Source organism: Teleopsis dalmanni, chromosome 1, assembly GCF_002237135.1.
Source record: "Teleopsis dalmanni isolate 2A chromosome 1, ASM223713v2, whole genome shotgun sequence".
Classification (NCBI taxonomy): Eukaryota; Metazoa; Arthropoda; class Insecta; order Diptera; family Diopsidae; genus Teleopsis; species Teleopsis dalmanni.
In genome coordinates, this window is record NC_051846.1 from 172,514,446 (window position 1) to 172,538,150 (window position 23,705).

The following is a 23,705-nucleotide window of genomic DNA, read 5'->3' on the forward strand; positions in this document are numbered from 1 at the left end:
AAAGTTAATACTTAAATTTGTAATTATCTTAAAGTACTAAATTTCGAATTCTTACCTACAATTAGGACAGCATGAAATATAATAAATAGATAAAGATAAAATAAATAAAGTTTTCCTTATTTCATAGGTTTAATAGCTTTAATTAAATGACACTTAGTGTCACGAATAAACCCCTGGCGTATTAGCGATTTTATTCATTTAAATAAATAAAACATTTAAAAAGAACCTTCGTAACATATGTCGTTAGTATGTATAATTAATTACGAAAAAAATAAAGCCATAAAAAATGTTTACATTTATGTTACGTACATTTATGTAATATGCTTTAAAAATTTTCTTCTATTAAGCAAAATTAAGTAAAATTAAAAATAAAATATATATATATCATAATTTCTTTGGCTACCGGGACATAACTGGCGTACGCGGAAAGTAATACGCGGACAAGCGAGCCAGAAAAGGAGCAGCCACACCGATGATGTGACCGGAACCTTTTTGTCGACTAGGAAATTGTACGCTCCTTTCTCTCATAAAAATAAAGGAGAACCAGAATAAAAAGGATTACTGGGATAATATATCAGGATTAAAACAATCCAAATCACTTATTGGTACCTATAACAACAAGAGATACCAGGATTGTATGAACCTATCAAAAGAAAAACTTAGAATCATCACAAGAATCCTAACAGGGCACTGTAGACTAAAACACCACCTCACAAAACTGGGTATACTTATGGACGCAAGCTGTGGATTCTGTGAAGAGAATGAGGAGTCGGCCATACATGTGCTGTTAGAATGCCCTGTGCTAATGCACATACGAAAAACGCTTCTTGGAATGTGTATTCTTACGAAAGAGGCAACAAAACTCTGTAAAGTAGGTTCTATACTACTTTTTATTGACGCAACAGGGCTTAAAGATCTATTCTAAGCCCAGAAGGGGGCACAATAGACACGACGATCGCAGTGTCACATCCCCTAACAATAATAATAAATCATAATTTTTAATTCTTAGTTTTCTAATTTGAACTCAGCAAATTTTAAGGTTTAACAAAAATCATCATCTACCCATACCTAACTACAGGTCGTTCCATTTAATAGTCGGTTTAGCTTGATACTGGTATCTCGCCTGAAATGCAATAGATACATGTACAAGTATACACATATTTATATTATTAAAGTATATAAATGTATACATATTTATATTTAGTATGCATATTTATATGCAGTATATACTATTTATATTTATAATAGTATATAATAATAATGTGTTGGATTAAAATGCTTGTATATTTTTGAGTAATAAGAGCGTAAATATCAAAAATTCTACTCGTATATTATTTATGTAGTATTTTCAAAACAAAGAAAACCTACTAGAGTTAAGTTAGTTACTATGAAGTATTTACATTGTGACCGAAAAGTTTCCGGTCACAATGTACAAACGCAAAATTCTTAATCTTCATCAATATTTATTTTATCTCCTTCAAAATATGCTCCATTAGACGCGATACACAAATGCCAACGTTTCTTCCAATCATCAAAACATTTTTTATAGGCGCTTTCCGGTATGGCTTTGAGTTCCCTCTGCGAATTCTGTTTTTCGTCTTCTATGGATTCAAAACGCGTTCCTCTGAGTGGTAATTTGAGTTTGGGAAACAGGAAAAAGTCACACGGTGCAAGATCAGGTGAATACGGTGGCTGTTTGATGGTATTTATTGAATGTTTGGCCTTAAAATCGTTGATAATGTTGGCTCGGTGCGAGGGAGCATTATCGTCATGAAAAATCCATGAATTATCCTTCCACAATTGAGGCCGTGGTCTCACGACCGATGCCTAGCTCTCGTGCTATCTCTCTAACACTCACATGAGGATTTTGGAACACGATTTCCTTTGCCTTTTCAATGTTTTCGTCGGTGGTAGAGGTCGAAGGTCGTCCAGAACGCGGCATGTCTTCGACGGTCGTACGACCGTCCTGAAAGGCTTTGTACAACTCATAAACTTGAGTTTTCGATAAAACTGATTCCCCATAAGCCTTTTGTAGCATTCGCAACGATTCTGCACACGAAATTTCGTTCGAAACACAAAATTGGATGCAAACTCTTTGTTCAATATTTTTTTCCATTGTTTTTTTCGCAACGCACTACTGAGGTGAACTGGTTTCAACAGCTGCCGTAAACGAACTGTCTGACAGATCGCGCTCATTTTTGGCATAGTAATTAAGGAAAGTGCTGCCAAACTACATAAACTTAAAATATCGAAAAATATACAGCGCGCGAATTTTAAATGAGAACTTCCGAAAACCTTTCGGTCACAATGTAGTAAATATTTACATACAATTGGCACAGGATCGTAAAGTGTGATAAGTTTTCAAGGCTTTCAAAGTAGACATTATTTTTGCACTAACATATGTATATTTGCGATACCAATAAGTCTATTTGTTTGCTTTTCACCAAACTTTATAGGTTTACATTTTTTAATATCAAAGATATTATTTGCTAAATTATTTGTTTTATATCGTATTTCCCTCAATACTGTCAACAATGTCATTTATTTTTTGGACAGAATTATCTATAGAGTTATTTTGTATATTAAAAATAATAAGCACACATGTACTTTATTAATACATCGCTCGACTTCTGTTTACCAATGTTTTTACGGTCAGTGATATTACAATGTTTTTATTATAATTAATACCTATATTGAAATCATTTAGCTATAATCAGTTCTATATTTAAAAAAAATATATTTCTATAGGGTTGAGGTTTAAGGTATTTATTGGATTGTGATAACGTACTTTTATTCAATTCTTTAATAAATATGATATAAAAAGTTTTTACTATGAGTTATATTGTATATTATCTCAGTGTTTATGATTAATCAGAGATTCTCAAAGTTAATATATGGCCGTGCAAACACCGACAATGTCAAATGCTCTGGATGCTCGAGTCCAGAGTTATTACCTGCTGTGAATACTCAACATCACGTATCGGTATATTGCGCCGATAACTGCCCCATTGGAATTTTCAAGGTACCAATTGAAACTAAATGCTTGGATATAGTTTACTCCTTTATGAGTAAACTATATACTCCTTTATGTAGCTAGACTTTGAGTCTCAGCACCCGGTTGAAATATGCAATTCCACATCGAATTAAAGTAACTGAATACAGTTATTCTATCCGCGTAAATTTGGGTTTTAGCTAGTCCGAGTCCATTGGTTATCAACAAAATCTATAAAACTCTATTACAAATAAGAAATGACCTCAAAGTGAAGTTCACAATGATAGGTGATACGTTAAAGATATCAGAGTGCGGTATAAATTATAGTTTAAATGAACGTTGGTACTCACAATAGGCGAAACTAAAAACAATAAGTTGAGTTGAGAAGCGCAATTACCATAACTTTTTTAAAAATTTGTTACAATAACGAAATATGCCTTGTTTAATATATTCTAGAATCAAAAAAATAGCGAAATGGATAGTAATCGACAAAAGCCGCTAAAAACTACATTAATTGTAATGCCAGCTGGTGAAGCCTTGGCGTCTATATTTTGCGATACTCATGGTATTTTTTCAATTAGCTGCAGAAAAAAAAAATTAACAATAACCAATACTATAAGGCGTTATTGCTGCGATAGAAGAAATAAAATTACATATCAATGCTTCCAAATCTGGAGGAAAATAGTGATTTTATACTGAAACAATGCTTCATGTTACATGTCAATTACAAAAATCCCTAAATTACATAAAGTGCTTTTGAGTTTTGAATTCGAACTATTTTAGAATATTAACTTCAATGCATAATTGATACCCAATGTTTTTAAATATTGACGCAATCTCCAAGAGAATATCCCGCTAAAAGACTCAGATTATATGAAGAAAATTAAATTATATTTCTTTGGAAGCTTTTCAGATGAAGCTGATATCAAATCCTTATTCCTAAGATATTCAAAAAAATGTTCATTTGTTCATACTTTCCAAATCAGGAATGAGATTTTTACAGAACAATTTGAATTCGGTTATCCAAGATCATTTTTAGCTTATAGCTATAGTCAGATTCTAAGATGGTCTTTAAGTTTGATTATAACGATATATACATCTGTTTCAAAAACATCTGTAAAAATTTTTATTCTTGAATTGATGAAATAAATATGGGTCAATGGATGTCCATGCCATCTTATGCACTTTCAAATATATTGTATGAAGTGACTAAGTAAGAAGTAGTCTTCATATTTTTATATTTTCAAAATCTTCTTTCATTATCCATATTTCATTGGTGAATATACAAATGCAATAGATTTTAAGGTTCAACATATTTTCTGGCACGAGTAAACTTAGTTGCACTGGCCTTGCTATTAATATTTTGACAGATTTCATTAATAAGTAGTGATTCTTGTATTATACAAGAATGGTTTCATTAATTTAGTAATGCTTGATTAACCCATCTTATTAATTTGATGTATAAACAAATTACAAAGTTTTTTATCTAATGGTAGTAGTGAAGAGTGATTATATACCATTATTCGATTCAAGGTGTATTACAGATTGAAATAAATCACTTCACTGATTCATTATGCTGATGACAGATATTTGCAATTTCAATTAAAATAATAAAATAATAATCAAAATAATATTTATAATAATGAATGCTTTAAGAGAATTATTTTAAAAATTTTTTTAATGACGAAAATTTTTATTTTCTTTTTTATATTAATTTTTTTTTTGCGTTTAATTAGTTATTTTATTTTTATTTCATACAAAGCATATTAGTTTTATTTAATTATAATTTTTTTTTTAATTTATTAACAAATTCAGTATTTCGACTATCTTAAATGATTATTTTTAATTCGTTCAGGAGAAAATATGAATTCTATTTTAATAGTATTCATAATTAATTTTAATAATTAATATTAATTTTTTATAATTATGATAGAGACGTTTTGAAACCTCCACTACTTTTCCTAAACTTTCTGCCAAATATGCTAGTTTCTATTAAATATAATAGTCACTTCCGTCATAACTGACGTTAAATTACAACTTGTATTAAAAATGTTAAAATTTTGAACTGTCTTTTCCACATAATAATATTTTTTATTAAAATGTTTCTTTCTTTATGGATTGATTAAGTTATTTTAAAATTCTTGTTTATATTATTGTTCAAACTACATCAAATTTGATGTCTTAATTATTTATTTTGGGTTTATTTTATGAATCAATGGATCTTATTTCACAACATTATTACTTTTTATGTTTTATCTTTTCAAATTTTATTAAAATAATAAAATCTAAACAGTAAGTCCATTTATTTTATCCTTTAGAGTTTATTTTTAATACGTATGACTTATTAAAAATGTATTTATTGTATTTATAATCACATTTTTGCACCGTTGAAAAGTTAATACTTTAAGTGCAAGAATCCGGTTCGAATTATAATATTAACAAGATAATTGCAAAGTGTAGCGTATCATTTTCAAACGCGCCACGGATACTTGATAAAATCTATGCTATCTGAGATACAGATAAGTCGAAGAAATCAATGTTAAGCACACACCAGATAGAGCTACTAAGCGACAAGACGTCGCATTTTGATTGTTGTCGCCAAACATACAAGCGAACAAACAATCAAACAATCAAACAAACTGAACAATGAAACAAGCAACAACGACGAAGAGGAATTAATAATGTGGGCGAACGCGTCTTTCGGTAAATTCGCTAGTTTAACACTTGGCAAAAAAAAAACAAAAAAAATCAAATAAAAATTTATGTAAATTTAAATTGCAACCCACAGATAAGAAATAACAAAATCACAAAAAATCAAAAACTCAAAAAAAAAACAAACTCACATTTAAAAGATTGAAAATGTAAACTAAGTTTTGCATCCAAAGTTGCGTACAAATTGAAAACCGAAAAAGCCGTTTGTAAACCGTGAAATCGACAGCCAGAATAATTCGTATGAGGCGAATCTCGCGTTTGACTGTCGCCGGCGCTGGTTGATGGTCAACTGAATTAAGATTGTGTCGGCCAATGTGCCTGCGCAGTGCAACGGCAAAATTAAATTTGTGCGGAAATCGCAAAATAAGCGGCACTTCCATCATTTTCTGTATCTACACGCCAGAGTCGAGCGGAGCGCCAGCTTGGGGCACGAGTGTGTAAGTAACCCCAATTTGATGACAGTGACACAATAATCAAAATCGACAAACGTAACAGCAGCACCAACAGACGCTTGGGGTTGCAGAAGTGTTACGCTGCTGAAGTGGAGGAGACATGATTCAAACGTCGTCGTAGGATTACTTCAATGGAAGTGCGTACAGAATATAGTATCTGTGAATATCTGTGAATATCTACATACGTGCACATATGAAGATACAAAACTATTTATGAAGTATAAATAGCTTTAGTTTAAGTGCTTAAAAGAAAAAAATGATATTATGGAAAATTTAAGTCAATTTTTGCGTTGTAATTTCAGTAATTTTCTTAGAGGTTGTTACTACATATGTATATCTATGACTTAGTATAAATAGAATAGGATTATCTATACTTATTATGTTTTGATCAGACTTATCTGATGAAACGTTTCTGTTTAACGCAGACATTAGTAATAACTAAGACATTTGTAATATGTTTTATTAATAATTAAAAACAACAGTTCACAAAAATAAACTATGGAATATCATAATAAATATCAATCCATAGATGTACAAGCTACATTCTAGAAGTGCTTAAGTCTCACTTACTACTTAAATTAAATAACCTTTGAATACAGTAATACTGACTTGAATATATCAATGGTTAGTTACTTTAGAACCTCACTATGACTATTTACAGGGTTTAAAAGAAAGCTTGTGGAGTTCATAACTTGGATTTGTAGAATACAATACAAAATGCAAACTGAGTCTTATAGATAAGCAGACTACTTTTGCGTTATTTGATTTTAAACATTTTTCTTCATTGAGAAATTATTATTAATTATTAATTAATAAGAAGAAAAATTAATTATTAATTATTCAATTAATAATAATTAGGACATTTGTAACATTATTGAGTATCAGTTGAAGAAAATGATCTATTCAAAAACATAGTTAATATAAATTCACACATATGCAGCATGTAAATTCTTAAAATTCCTTAATTGTTCTTAACTACTTAAATGACAGAGCCTTTAAATATAGTAATAGTACTTTTAATATATCACTATTAACAGGGTCCAGAAAAATGTTTGCGAAATTTTTAACTTGGTAATAGAGTAATAGAGGCGCACAGACCTCATTTGAGTTTTTGTAATATAAGCTAATACCTAAGTAAATAAAATATATAGCATTGTACCTGTTTATTAAGAAAGGTAATATGTATCTTTTGTCAAGGAATTTCTAATTATCGAGAGCTATTGCCTTAGTATCCCCTTAGTAAATAATGATCTCACTTTGTAAAGACGGTAACGCTTAGTAGACTATAAGAGTTCTATTCTACTAAGAATATATTCCGTTTATGGGCAAAATGATAAATTAATGTACTGTTCAAATAATATATAATATATAGTTTGATATAAGCAAACTAAGTATTAAACTATTTCGATCCAAGAGATAAATTGAAATAAATGTAAAAAAAATTTTTAAAATAAAATAAGAAGAAATTTAACTACATATGTATGTATAACATAAAGATAAGTTACTTTCATTTGTAATATGTTAAATAAACGACCAAAAGTCTTATAAAAGTAAAAATTGGTATATATGTAAATAAAAAATATTAGTAAATTTTTATTTAAAAAAAACTAAAATCATAATAAATATTAACTAAGTAAATATACCAATTTTATTGTAATTTTATTTAAAAATTATTAATTAAATTACTAAGAAATAGTAAATATTAGTTCTACTGGGATAAGCTAACAGGGCTATCACAATTAAATATTTTTTTTGGCATTTTAAACCTTATAAGAATTTAAATACTATATGCAAGTAAATATTGTAAAAGTAATTTGAAAATCATTAGAGGAGTTCTGACAGCGTATTGTAGGTTAACTTACTACCTAATAGAGTAGAGAACTTACTCTACCGGAAATTGCAATTTTTGTAGTAAAGAGAATTAGGACTCAAGACGCTAGGAATTTATCTAGCACTGATATTTAATTGACAGGAATATTTAAGCTGGCTTCTTATAATGGGTAAAAAATAAGTTAAAGTTAAAATAGGTTCAATATTACAATTTATCGAGGAAATCGAACTTAAAAAATTATTTTTAATCTATGACAATCTCTAGTACAATCCTCAAATTTAATAATAATCATATAAATAATAGTTTCTATTAAGAAAATAATTAATAAGAAAAGCGTCATAATTGTTTTTAACATGAAATTTAAAAATATAAACATTTTAACATTATTGAGTTTTTGTTAAAATTAATTGACCTAAGGGGGATCTGTCACAAGTGCCTATTGATATGAAAATAAATTTATTAGTGCAAAAATATGTATAAATTAATAAAATAATTAAGTGTATGAAAATGCAATATTTAATGTTTTTTATACATATTTTTTCAATAAGATTAAGATTAAATTTTTTATTTTTGTGTTTTGTAATAAGACATTAATTTTTGAATTGAAATTTTGATTAATTGTATTTGGTTATGATACTTTTATTCATTTATCTGAATTAATGGTTTCAGATTGAATTATTTATTTATTGAACTTAACCAAACAAACCAAAAGCATTTCTGTATTACTAGAATTATCCAAAAATATCTCAAATTATTTAAAAGAATTTATTTCATAAAATTATTTATTTTTTTTGCAAAATTTGCTATATTCATTAACAAATTTGAAAATATTACAGATCATATTAGAATTTTTCTACAATAAACTAATTTCACATATAATAAATTATGCAAATGATCAATTTGTTGGCAGTAAAGATAAAATTTTATAGTTCATTACCTCATCAAAAAAATATTAAAAAAAATGTGAAAAATTATGAAAAAGTATAATTTATACGCTATACGTATTTGTATTACATATATACAGTAAAGTCTCGGAAACAAAAATAAATATTTGCAAAACGCATTAAGGCAGAAAAAAATGGCTGTGACATGTCCATAAATATCTCTGGCCATTGCGGCACACGCTGCCAACCAGTCTACAGCCTCCGCGCATCATTTTCTGCGATCTTTGTGGACACAAAAATAATTCGAAAAAATAAACAATAACTGAGTATGGACAAACTTGTTATGCTGTAATCTCAAGACTGGAGTAGACATCGAGAAGTCACAACTTGAGTTCGGAAAACTGTAGTACGAAAATATACCATAAAATTAACATGTGTAAATATGTTTCAAGGCCGCCATGGAAGTGGTTAATTGAAATTTATTCTGGCGTGAAAAACTTTTCGGTTATGAAAATGTAAACGATTTTGTAGTTCTTGAGGTATTATTTAGTCAATATTTAAATATTTCAATTTAATTAATTTTTCAATTTTATTCAGATTCATGATAAAATGATTGAGTACATTTATTTAGTCATTTATTTTTATTTATTTTTCATTTATTTCGGCAGAAATAAGAAAATTATTTCGAAAATTTAAGCTGATGCATATGAAGCCTATAAATTATTATTAAATACAATTATAAAATGTATTGAATTTATTGAATTTATACTTAAAATGTGTAAATTATAATAAATTTGATTTTAACGTCATTTATGACGGTAGTGACTATTTTAATTAATAGAGAGTTAAAAGAGAGAGTTTTCGGTCAGTAGTGAATTGTAACAACAAAAATTGTATTAATTTTTAATCATTTGAATTTTTGCGAATATTCCCAAATATATATCATCAGTGGTCTTTGAATTATTTCTTATATTTTATTATGCGTAAATAATTTTTTTGAGACTACTAATACCAAAGCTTTAACTCGTACCCTGTCAAATTTAAAGCTTAGAGTCGGTGTTCATTAGCCAATTGACCGAAAGCCGTACTTGACTTCAAACTTGGATTTTTATTAATTTGCTGTGAAAGTTTATTAAAAAGTTTACTTCCTATGTCATATTATAACTCATCACACAACAAAATGTTTCAAAAATAAGTTATTGAAGATAATGTAACTTTATATACAGAAAAATGTTGAATACTATTATATGTACTATAAATCTATTTATTTAGTATAGTAGTTATCACATTATACTGTACACTAACATAGTTGATGAGTTAATTTCTGAACACTAAATCCGAACCCTTATATTTATTACTGTATATTTTTTTATTTTATTTTAATAATTATAATGTATATATAATAATTATAATAAATATATTTAAAATTATATAATTATATTTAAACAAGTTTATGAAAGAAGAAGCTGAGTTTGGTTCAAAATTTTGCAATATTTCACTTGTTAATGAATTTTAACAAATACAGACATCTACATACATAGACAATTTTTTTAATTAAAGTAATTAATTAATTTGTTCCATTGATAATTAATTAAAAAAAATTGTTAATTAAATTCATATTTTTACAAATCGGGCATATTATTCAATATTCAAACTATAGCATATAAGAACTTAAAATACAGAAACAAATTTAGAGACAACAATATTTTTTATATATTAATATATACTAATATATACTTTTATATATAAATATAATATATTCATACATTTAATATATACAAAATGGAGGTTATAAAAACCAATATATTTATATCGATACCCACTTAGTATTATTCTTATATTATCAATTACAATTTAAGGCTGAAAATTCTGTTGCTATATAACTTTTATTTTTATAAAAACAAAATATTAACATAAATTTACTTACTTTTCTATTCTTAAAATTTAATTTATTTTTTTTTTTAAAAAAAAATTTAAAAGGACTTAAAGAAAACGAAAAATATATGATACTCCTTCATATTTTTAGGGTATTTCTCTAAGTCCAATTTTTTCAAGTAATTTTAATATTAAATCCACTTTAGTAAATATTTGTTGTTTTTCCGATATACGACGCTATTTACATATAAATTAATTAAATTATTAATTTATTCTATAACATTGTAGAGATAGTTGTATAGCTAAAAATGTGACCTAATGTACCACACAATATATTAAATTTGTCAAATTTACCATATATTAATAATTTTTCTAAACACTTATGTTACAAATGTTCCTTTTTTTTTATTAGTGATGTGATATATAAATTCACTTTTTAGATAATATATATATAAATATATGAACAATATCTATTTAATGTGTTAGATTGAAATTGTTTGCAATTAATCAGTAATATTATTAATATATTAGTGATAAATTAGTGTAGTATGTTATATGTATATATTGATGTATATTGAGGATATTTTAGTGCTATATTAGTGTGGTATAAAACGGCGTTAATTATAAACTTCTTTACTTATTAGAAACATTTGCAGATTTTATAATATTGAAATAAACACCTTTTCTTCCATTAGTTATATATTATTTTTTAAGATATTTTTCTCAAACAATAGAAATATTAAAAAACATTCCTTACGATTCCTACCATATATGCATAACATCTTACTCGAATGAAACACAATCATGAAATTCAATTATCGAACAGTTGAGGTCATGTACATATATTTCGACAATAACAATGTGTATGTTGGCCTGATGCCCTCACTTAATATAGTCTGCAATAATTTGATTATATCTCGAGTTGTGTGACATTTTTTGTCGCGTTATTTGAATCGGACTTATTGTACATTAATACCATTTAATTAAATTAGAATTAAAACATTTTCCTTGCCAGTGAGTTTTGATCCGCACTATCATTGCAATAATATCGGCTATTGACAAGTACATGACATGCACCATTTCATGTTACCATTTCTTTTTATATTGAAATGGTAACATGTCCTGAATATAAGTCAGCTATAAATGGTCGAAATGCTTACGATTAAGAGCATTATGGCCAAGAAAATTAAATCTTTAAAAAAAATCACTTTATTTTGTTTATATTAAATAGCTACTGATAAGATAATGTTTCATTATACAGCATTTTCTGCATATAAAGCAAGCACTACCATGTATGTGATCGAGCTTGACCATGATATATTAGAGGTCCTTTACTGCTGTGTATATTATTTTTAAGTGTTCATGTATTGAAAAGTATGAATATAAGTAGATATTAATTGTATAAAGAAGAAAAGTTATTGTTTTTAATTTAATTTATTAAGAATTTAAACAAAAGCACCTAGGAATTACCCTTACGGAGTCATATTTGATCTTAAATTAACTATTTTAATTTCAGTTCAGACAAATTAAATTTGACCACTTTATTTGAACTTGAAGCTCTATTCACTATATCACTTAACTGCTTTAGTAAAGGATGTTGGGACTTTAGTACGTGAATTCTATATATGAACCATGGTTCCCTGGCTACCTCTGAAAAAACACGATTATACATCGCTTTTAATTTGATAGGCACGAGTTCTAAGCCTGATTCTTGCAATCTAAACAAATTATATACGGACTATGAACTAATTAAAAAATAATTTGAATATTTCCTAAGATCACTGATGATGAATACTTGCCAATACTCGAAACAGTGTTGTATGATTAGCTAAATAAATAACTAAATTTTTGTTGTTGTCTTTTCTTTTCTATTCGCCCCCATCTAACTTAAAAAAAACCTTATTTGTAGTCATAAAAAATGTAGCTTTTGGTAAAAATAATTAACTTTAAAATATTGTCATTATATTAATTGTAATGTATTTCTTTAAATGAAGATAAAAAACTACGCAAATTAAATTAATTTTAATTTAACTCTAATTAATTACAAAATAAAACTTTTCACATCACTTGTGCATATATTAGTGCTTAAATAAGCTTAAATAAATAAAATATAAAACAGCCAAAGTGCCAACTATTGGCATTAAAAATGTAAAAGAAAAAAAACAAGAGTTAACTTGTCACTTAAAAAACGAGAAAATCAGAAAAAAATATTGTATATAAAAAAGTGCTACGTAACAGCATTATAAAAGCGTAAGAACAACTTTTCTTAAATGGTTTTATAAAGAACTTGTGCATAAGGTTTTAGTATTTATGTTAGTATATATTACCAAATATTTAATATGTAATAATAAGACCTTGGAGTTTCCAAGAAAATGAAACAACCTCGTCATTTACACAAAATATTCTGTAAAAATGTAAATAAAAAAAAATAATTTCTTATTTACATTAATTTGAATTCAAGTACTTATTTTAATTAATATGGGCTTGTAAAATTTAATTTTTATGGATTTATTAATTTTTTCTGTTTAATTTTTCTTATTTTAATTTTTTAAATAGAAAATATTCACTCGTTTATTATTTTAATGATTTTGTCACCATTTTTGGGCTGTCGTAGTCATCGTTTGCATTACAAAATTACAAAGTCTGTTGTTGGAATAAATGAGGTTTGTATCTTTTATTTGCAGACTAAAACTTTAATGTGGAAAGCATTAAAATTCATATTATAATACATCACCGCTATTTGCGTTCATACATTATGTTGATCACACAACATCCGGAGACACATAGGCGTATTATATCTGTAGATATATATACTATGAAGAACATTTATGCCTGCGTTTATTCAAGCACTTAAGACTCATTATTTCGAAAAGAAAAAGTTTATGTTGAATGACAAGTGGGTGGTGGGGTTACGAATGGCTTGCGCCAAATATCTTTATATAAGTCAAGTAGTTATAGATACGTACATGTATCTCTCATAAGATGAAATATGTTATACAATTTAATAAGAACATAAGTAAGCTGTATAATCTTGTTTTGAATATTTTAATACGCGTATTTATGTTAACAAAATTGGCCATTAACCTCTTAATTGATTGCGCTTCGGCGCTCAACTTGAAATTTTGCCGGGCACATGTTGCAGTTCCGTGGGTGTTACTTGTTGTCAGTTTTCATTGATAAAAATATTTTTATTTACTTTTATTTTTTAATAATAATTTTTTTATTTTTTTCATTAATCACTGTCAGTACCTGTTTTTTGCTTAAGTAATTTAATAGTTTTACTTTTATTTAAAAATCAAGGTGTGATTTAGGTTTTGAGTTACACAGTGTGGAATATATGCGTTGGTGTCCATCTGCTAATTAATAAGTAAGCCAATTTAAAAATTTTGCCCAGTTGCTCGCTTCTCAATATATTAAAAGTGTGACGTCAGCATTTCTGTTTGATGTATTTATTTTAGATTTGTTTACATTTATTTTATAAACATTTGTTAAAATACAAATACACTTTTACACTGATTTCAGGAAAATAAAAAAATTACAAATTTGTTTATTCACTAAACTTTGATAAATAGAATGACTAAATCAAGACCAAATCATTCAGTTTTGGAAGAAATTTTATAAATATTAAACTATGGGGTTAATTAGATGATTAAGTATAAAATGTAGATACAATTTATTTGCTTTTAAAATGTAGAATTGTCTTACGGAGTGTTGTTTTCGATTTATGGATATGTTTATTTATGGATATTTCCCACAGATTCGAAAACTGTAAATTTTCATAGCTCTATTAATTGATTTTAATTGATTGACGATTTTAATCAAAATAATATACGAAAAACTTGACATAAAATAATATACTTGTTTTGAAAGAAGATATGATGAAAGAAGATTACTTCCACAATGATTTTTCAGATTTGAACTGTATTGTTCAATGACAATGTGAATGAAAATATATAAAAGAGATGTTCTGAGATTTTGTATATTAGAAAGGTCCTTACCATCTCAAGGTTTAACCTTCGAAATGTCCGTAAATGATAAATTAATAAATTAATAAAATAAATACAAAGACTACAAGGGTTCGAATAGAAATGAAGAGACAACAACAAAAATTTTAGTTAATTTATTGAAATTTGGTTGACCATACAACGCTGTGTGGAATATTCCTAAGTACTCAACTTCAGTAATCTTACGAAATATTCGAATTTTATTTTAAAATTAGTTTATAGTCCGTATATAATTTGTTTGAATTCCAAGTGCTAGGCTTAGAAGCGATGACTAATCGTGTGTTTTTTACAAGTATCAGTTACTTTTCTAAATGTAGGTGAACGATATAAGTGTAGTGTGCCACATATGTAAAAAGTCTTTTTAATTTGTTTATTGTGTAAATATATAATATACAGTGAAATGCGTTATTTCATTATAAAGCCGTATTAATTATTTTTTTAATTGTTTTTTTGTACAAAATTTAATTAAATTTTTTTTGTGAAATAATAAAATAATAAAATATATTCTAAATAATTCTGAATGCTTCATATTTCAATCTTTACATATGTTGAATAATAAGTTAAGTATTGCGTATAACCGCATTAGATTTAAAATTTTAATATTTTAATCTCAATTTTACATAAGATTAAATGAACGAAATAAATGGGTACAAATAAAACAATCGTAATAATTGTATAAGTAATACCACTCAATAAATTAATTGATAAGCAAGTGAGCTAATCGCTTAAGCTTACTTACATCATCAACGGCTACCGATTAGTAATGTTAACGCCCACGGCTTGTAGTATTAAAGACTTTTTGTTACAAACAATGGTTGCTCGAGTGGCTGAAGCGATTTCGTAGAAGGCGGCACAGAATTCAATTTATATAATTAATTTAATAAAAAAAAATATAATATATATTAATATGTAATAATATGTATTAATATTACATGTATTAATATGTACAGCTATAAATTTAAAATTGATAAATCAATTTAATAAATAGTAGGAATCAGTAAAAAATATTATTCAAAATGTTTGTTTGTTCATAAATATATATATTGTTTGTGAAAAAAAAGATTTTTTAAATTTTAATTAAGAAAAAAACAGAATTTATAAATTATGTTGAAATTGATCTTACTTGCACTTGGATTAAACCAATATGACCATATAATTACCTTTATTAAACCAATAAACAGTTAAATTTGGTAGAGCCGAAAATGATTATAGGTATAATATTTCTTGACACTGAGCATTGCCTTGTAGGTATCCAAGTGTAGAGGTGTTCAACAGATTATATTTGCGGATGCTTAGTTGTAGTGGCAGGTATAAATTCCATCCCATCGAATTTATCGAATTTAATATGCATTTCGTCTTTATCGATGAACAAGCTGATAAACTGTCAAAGAAGTATCTTCCTAAAAAATTATTTCTTCTGGACAACAAAGCCGGACATTCCCAGTGTGGAATATAATGAATGTGTAGTTTCTTTGCATGGGTTCTTATACATCAATGTTCAGAAAGAACTGCAGTAAGCCTTGCAGTGTTCATGCGGTCTCTTTTGATGAGTTCCCAGGAACTAGTTTTATTATAGGTCGGTCATATTAACCTGGAAGTTGCACGATTTAAGTGCATTCCATATGTTATTGGCAAGTTAAGAAACTGGAAGTAAGAACTTCTCTTAATAGTCTCTAGAGCAATATAAACTAGTACCGGGAGGAAAGCATCCAGGGAAGCACTCGTTCGGACTGAAATGCCAGCTTTCTCGTTCTCTTTCGTTCAATGTTCCTATATCCAAGAACCCAGATAAGGGTGATGTCAGCCAACCGGTTTAGTTTGTCGATTGCCGTTCTACATTTGCGGTACTAGGCCTCCAAAAATGTTTAGAAACTAATACCACAAAATTCTCATTAAAATTTAGTGATGGGCTTAAAATGATGTAATTTTCTACTGATGCATTAAAGCAATTCAGACTATGTAAGAGATACATAAGAAAATTTATATTTTATAACAATTCTGTTAGGGATAGTCAACAGGATTATAAAAGGTCTACATGAAGTCTATGGAAGAATCACCCTGATACCTAATCTAACCTAAGAGTATATACTACTTCCATTGCTATTATAAATATTATAAGTCAAATCTAATTTGGTTCTAATAAAGTCTAATAAATTTCTTCAAAATAAGCTACTTCCAAGTCAACATATTTAACATTTATCGACTAGAATTATCTTTAGCAACCATTAAAGCCGGTTAAAGCATTTATGGTATTGAAACTAATTTCTTTCATCGTCAATTTCAATTTTAGAATAAACCAAAACTATCATGGATTCAAATTAGGTGAACACGGTATATGATCGGTAAGGATGATACCTTATTAAGTAGAAAATTACGTACTATAAGCTTTTACGTGGGTGCCTTATAGTGTAATAATAAACAAGTGCCTGGTTCTCGATACTTTGATCGAGCTCTGACACACAATCATTGAAGAAAAACAGTTTTTTTTTTGGTTCTCCATTAAAGTGTGTGTCACAAAAAACGTGTTCACACTATCCGTTTGTCCAAATCTTTGGTCAAATTTGAAGTACTGCACCTTCGGTCCCCTCTTCGAAAATTTTTTTTGACTTTCCTGGAATATCTATAGTCATCCTTTTTGCGTAAGCATTAAAAAGTCTACAAATTTCAATAACTTTTAATTAAAATAAAAGTTGAGCCGATGAGTGCTCCAATTATTTACCTTAGCAGCGATCCCAAACAATCTCATTTGATACAATTTTATTTCCAAAATTTAAGATATCTCTTATTGGAAATCTATTTTTTTAGTTTTTGTTTTGCTCTTAAGCTACTGGCATCCAGTTTATATGTACTATGCGTTAACAATTTACAAACATATATGAACGAATACTTTTTAAATTTATTTTTGTCATTCTATTAAGTAGCGCGTTGAGAAATTAATTTATTAAATGAGCTTAAATTATTCAAACTCCACTACTGATTTATTGAAGCCGTTTCCATAAACCCAAAGAAGGGCGTGGGTGTAAATTGAATTTGTGTCAGACATAAAGTTGAGGCAATAAATACATTAATTACTTCTCAAGGTCGACAACAATTGATTCTTATAGATTTTTAATACGTATGCCTATTAAAAAAAATATATATTATATTTCTTTGGTTTCACTTGAAAATTTGAAAAATTTCCAACACATATGAATGAAGTTGTTGAAGATACTTTTCAACAAATGTCTTAAGCACAATTTAAGCTGTCACTAAATTAATTTATTGCAAAAATAATCCAAAAAAGAAACAACATTATGATCATATAATGAACTGAAAAATTAACTTTAATATAAATCAAGTACGAGTAGTAGTAATTTATTGATTTTCTAAAAAAAAAAAGTTTTTATTAAAAATCATTATACGCATTTCGAATTATAAAATTAAATAAAATAAAATTAAGTTTGTAAAATATTTTCCAATGTAAGTTCTATTCTGTATTAACTGAAAGTGTTTTCAATGGCATATCGTCTGGTACATTCTTGAGTACTCGTAAATTGAAGGATAAGTAGTCAAGTCAATCAACAGCTGTTGCAAATTGAATTTGTTTTAATTTATACATATATACATATTTATGTGTATGTAGAAGTTATTCACTATATTTCAAGTTTATTTATTAGACATTTATTTATTTCCATAAATTTAGAAAATTTAAAATTCACATCTGAAATTGGTTTTGTTACTTTGTATGCTTATTAGGAAAATTTATTATAATGTTCAACACATAAGAAACACAAATGTAAAAGTTTTCGCTTAGATATTTATTTTCACATATACATATAAGTTCTATATATTGTATTTAGATCTTTGTAACTATTCGGTTGCTTAGTTTCATATCGCCAACATTTAATCAGGCAGTGAAGAGAGAACAACTAAATTAATTCATTCTAAGTGCATTCTTACTTGTTTGTACTTCTGTGATAGTATAGCTATTTTATAGCACTTAGAAGATAGAATATATATTTTTTAAATATTCTTCAAATTAGTTATAAGTTAATAATAAAGATTTTTATATAATTTATAATAGTCTGTAAACATTTTAGTGCCATGCATTTAAATACAGTTTGCATACGTTCCACCAAAAATTCAATATATTAACACTAATAGATTTATGTATATGTTATGTTTCCAATAAAAAAAAACTACCGAACTTAGTTCACGACTAAGTTTATGCTAAATAATTGCAAAGGAATAGCATCATCACGATATCTTTTCTCAGTACGATACAGCTAAGATTGCAAAACGTATTTAGGTTGGTCTGTGGTGACAAAATATCGTCTTCCCTTAAAACACGATGAGATATTTATTCAGATTATTTGACACAATCCAGCTTTGATCCGGGATAGGAAAAAATTACTGCTACTGAGAATAATATCAACACTTGATTTGCAGAATCCTTGAATAAATAAAATTCTGAACATCATCCAAAATGTTAGGATAGCGGTTAGAGTCGGTAACTGGGACACAAAATATGTATACTTCAGTTACATTATTTTTTTCTATATTTAGTCTAAATACCTTTTATATCTTGTTGCTATTGCACATACATATATTATATCTGTTTGCTGCTGCAAGAGATCTGATATAGTCGCTCTGATCCGCTCCACAGAATTCAATTAATTTTCCATTTTCTATTCTAGTGGTTGTTTGGATTATATCTTTACTTTTTTATGTTTGTCTATTTTGTAAACACAACACAGCTGGCAAAATTTTAAGTCAAAATTCAAGCAAAACATTACATTAGGACGAATGACATCCTCAGGGACCTCAAGATTGATCCCATCAAAAAATACATAAAGGATAGAGCCCTGAAATTATTTGCGAAATCTGACAGACTAACTAACACCGCGTTATCAAATCTCAGAATGGTTACAGGCTCTGAGATTGCAGATCTGAGGTCAATTATTGCTTAGTCTGATGAAATGATAAACAATAATCCCGTCATGGTGCAAAGAGGGGTTTTGAAGAAACCTCGCAGTTAATAGAGAGTAAAAGTGCTCAGATGCACTGACTCAACTAGCCTCAACATAATAAAATGCATTGAGGAAGATATGTGTACAACCTCTTTTCGCTAACGAGATTTGAGAATTTTATTCATGGTTTCCCAATTACTCACTATAATGCTGAGTTCAATTTAGGAGCTAGAAGAAGTTAAGACCTGATTCAGCTGTTTGATTCCTATTATTATATACATTAAGGGTCAGTTTTAGACTGCACTATTAGGTATCTAAAATGTCCAATATCGAAGACTGAGGATTATTCCCAAATTTACGTTGTAAATCGGCTTTGCAGTATATTTATGTTAAAGTGTAATATAATATTCGTGAAAAAAAAAATGTTTTTAGTAATTATTAAAAAAAAATTTTATAAGTTATGGCAGAGTAATCACCTAATATTTTTATTAGCTCATTACTCTTTAAATAAATGTTTTATTTATAAGAAATTTTTTTTCTGGTAAAAATGATTTGTACAATTTATGAAACAAACATTTATTTAAACAGTGAAGAATTTAAATAATTTTCAATTCAAATCTTTTAATGGTTCCATAATATTTTAAGACTACATTTGATACTAATTTTCATAAATTGTAAATCTGGTAGAAAAACAGTTTTAATAATATTTTCGCATTTCTGTGGTCATTAAAAATTATTTTTTCATTTACAACGAAGTATATATAAATCTTCAGTGTAATAAAAGAATAGTGAAAAAATTTTAATCTAGAATTTTTGGTACTAAAAATAATTTTATGTGGTTTTACTATAGCTTCAAATTTGCACTACAGTTAAATGTGAAAGATAACCAAAATTGTTTGAATATAAAAAATTAATTGCTCATAAAAAAAAGAAATTCTTTCATTTTAAGCAGATATATGAAAAAGTTGTAATAATATATTATTTAACTAAATTTTTTATTAATATATTTTTATTTTGTTTTATTTCTTTTATTTTAATAACAATATTAACAAAAACTATTTTAAAAAGTTTTCAAAACCTAGATCTTTGCTATTATAGAAAGTATAAATGAGACATTTAAATTATGCTACAGCATTTTTAGAAGTACTTTTGAATATATAATTGATATAAATATATAATTTCTATATTTCCCAGCTTAAATTCTAAAAACACAGAAGAAAGAAAATATCAATGTTATCTTTTAAAATTTTTAAATCACTTTTTTGAGGATTTGAATGATACTTATATACTCCAGAATAGTATCAGTAAAGAACCTTGAAACAGTATTTCATATATGATCTACGTGCAGGGTTTTTGTTTCACTGAAAAAGAACAGTAGTAAAAGCGGGAAATCAAGGTTAGTCCCCATTTCTTCTAAAATAGCTTGCTTTTAACAAGGCCATAAATTCATTGCATATTGAATGATTGAAAACATACAATATACATTCCGATATACAATTTCCAATATATGTTACAATATATTTAATAAAATATTTGAATTCCCTTTAACCTATAGGCGTAATCATAAAATCATCATCTTTATATACTTTATAATTACTATATCTCAGAAACAATATATAAAAAGTTATACTTATCAAAAAGGCATTCTTACAGGTTATCATCAGGTTATCAGGTACAGGTTATCAATTAATATGCTTAATAAATCCAAAATAATAAAAATATTAAAAAAAATATATATTAGATGATTTCAAGTAAAAAACCTTCAAGAACTTGTAAATTAATTTGTTAATAAGTTTGCAGACAATATAGTTTGTTTTCAATATACTCTGTTCAGGATCATCCATTCTGTGATTCTAAAAGTAAACGTTAATAAAATGCACTTCTGATAAGAACTTCTATCATGTTTTTATTTTAGTATATTGTCTGAGTTTTTTAATAGGTGTGATGTATAACATTACTTTTTATAATATTAAATCTACTTAAGATACTTTTCAATGAATTGTTGAGATAAAGCTGGAAATAGTTTGACCATAAGTTGACAGATGTTCGTTAAGCTGTTTTAAAGTTTTCAAACTATTGGGACTGAAATCTCATAGTATGAGTTGAGCACCTCTCCAATGGTGTCGTACCATATAAACTTTATAGGCAATTTACAACACCAAAGTATGAAATTACACGTTGGGAAAATTTTTCGAGCAGGTAGCACAGTTCTGTTGAAATTATATATGCTCCATATCTATATTCAATAGACTCATATCTATAATTACATGCCAAAAAATTCATAATTTTAGTGATCAGAATTGACTGTTTGTGTCATATCTTCGACATTTTTAAAAAAATATGGGTCTGTCACAATTATTGAGTAATTGGGTAATAATAGGTATAATGATTTTTTATGGATGTTTTATTCAAGGCAATAATCACTATCACTTGTCACAATTTTATTTGTTGAGATATTTATCAAGCATATGACATATTTATGCTAAATAAAGAAAATTCAATAAAAACTGTGCTTACTGCAAAATTGTAATATTTGTAGTAAGTTTTCGCAATTGTATCATGTTCAGAGGTTGTTAAACGATCTAAATTGTAAAATGGTAAACACTATACAAAACGTATTATGTTTTGGATGACATGTCCGTTTGATATTTATCCCAAATTGTGATCTCTATTTTGGTTACTCTTTATTTATTGCGTTTTATGTGGTAATGAAAAATACAATCTGATCTGGGAATATCCATTGTATCCCAACTGTATTGAGTTAATATTGCATAATTTTTATGTTTTTCATCACAAAATAATATTATTTTTTTATTTATTATCAAAATGATAAATTATTATATATAATTTATAAATATTTATTGTTATTCTATCAAAAATCCTAAGATTCAATGAAAGTATCTGTATTCTTTGACTCAAAAGCAGATACTTGATTGCAACTTTTACTGTGTAGGTGACTATTTAATATTACTATGATGATTTGCACTTATGCATTTTATGCATTTGCTTTAAAATAAACAATTTCATATTAACATAATAATAATAAGCACTTACGATTGCAAAGACGCAGTAGTTGAATTAGCTGCGGATGCACCTATGCCGCATGTCGTGGAATGCATTTGCAGTTTTTAGTATTTTTTCCTTCGCTTGACTTGCACAGAATGTTGCAATATTAAGAAATTTTCGCATTTAAAACACAATGCAATGGCAAGGAAGTGCAGTTTTGTTGTTGCAGTAATGCACGTTGAACTAATATTTCAATTTCAATTTCAAATTCAATTTCACTAATTATTCTCAAGTTAATACAAATGTTCCGTTCACACGCACGCAGCTCATTAACAATTGTTACGATATGCAAATTAACTCTGGAACCGAACTGAACGCAATGAAATCCATTAAATTTTTATTCCTCAATTAAACTGCAAAATTTTTCGCGTGTTGCCTTCGATATGTTAATACTTTATGATATGTTTATTTGTGTTTATTTTTTAATTCAATTTTTGTTTTTTTTTTGTTTTTGTTGATCTATACCAATTTAATTACTGCCTAATATAAACATTAGAAGGCCCTGCGAGTACATTTGCCACCTCTATGATTTGTATGAATCTCGGATTGCCCAGCACTCGACAGCACGTCTCGACTAAAACTAAAAGTGTTATTTGTTCCGTATTGGAATTTTTGTGATGTACAAATTTCCAGAGGATGGATTATCTGTACTCTCCCACAATTGAGATCTTTGCACTTGTATCTCCAAATTAGAATTATAACACTTGCGCTACGGAGGTGATTACGTGGGGTGTTAAATAGTGAGCGCTTGTACGTAGGCAACAATTGGGTAAGATTTTAAGATTAAGTACTTTACTAGATTGAGATTCATGCTGTTGCTACAGCTGCTGCTGCTGCTGCTGGTGGTGATACTAATGCTGTTGCTGTTGCTTAGATGATAGTTCTCAATACTTTCGAAGAATGAACGCATTGTTTCTGGGAGTTGTGAATAGTTCGTTGT

General features: G+C 27.4%; 1 protein-coding gene across 2 annotated transcripts in view; it reads right to left on the reverse strand.

Moving 5' to 3' along the window:
- The window catches only part of LOC119670180 (scoloptoxin SSD14), a 37,784-nt gene extending 14,455 nt beyond the window's left edge, over window positions 1–23,329 (reverse strand). The window contains exon 1 of one of the 2 annotated variants that reach the window (XM_038080344.1): window positions 22,754–23,329. In XM_038080344.1, coding sequence (XP_037936272.1) covers window positions 22,754–22,818 — 65 coding nt within the window. In that variant the 5' untranslated portion in view covers window positions 22,819–23,329. Of the gene's footprint in view, window positions 1–5,835; window positions 6,000–22,753 lie in introns of those variants that run through there. The other variant, XM_038080345.1, reaches the window with a different exon arrangement.
- Window positions 23,330–23,705: the final 376 nt, after the last annotated feature.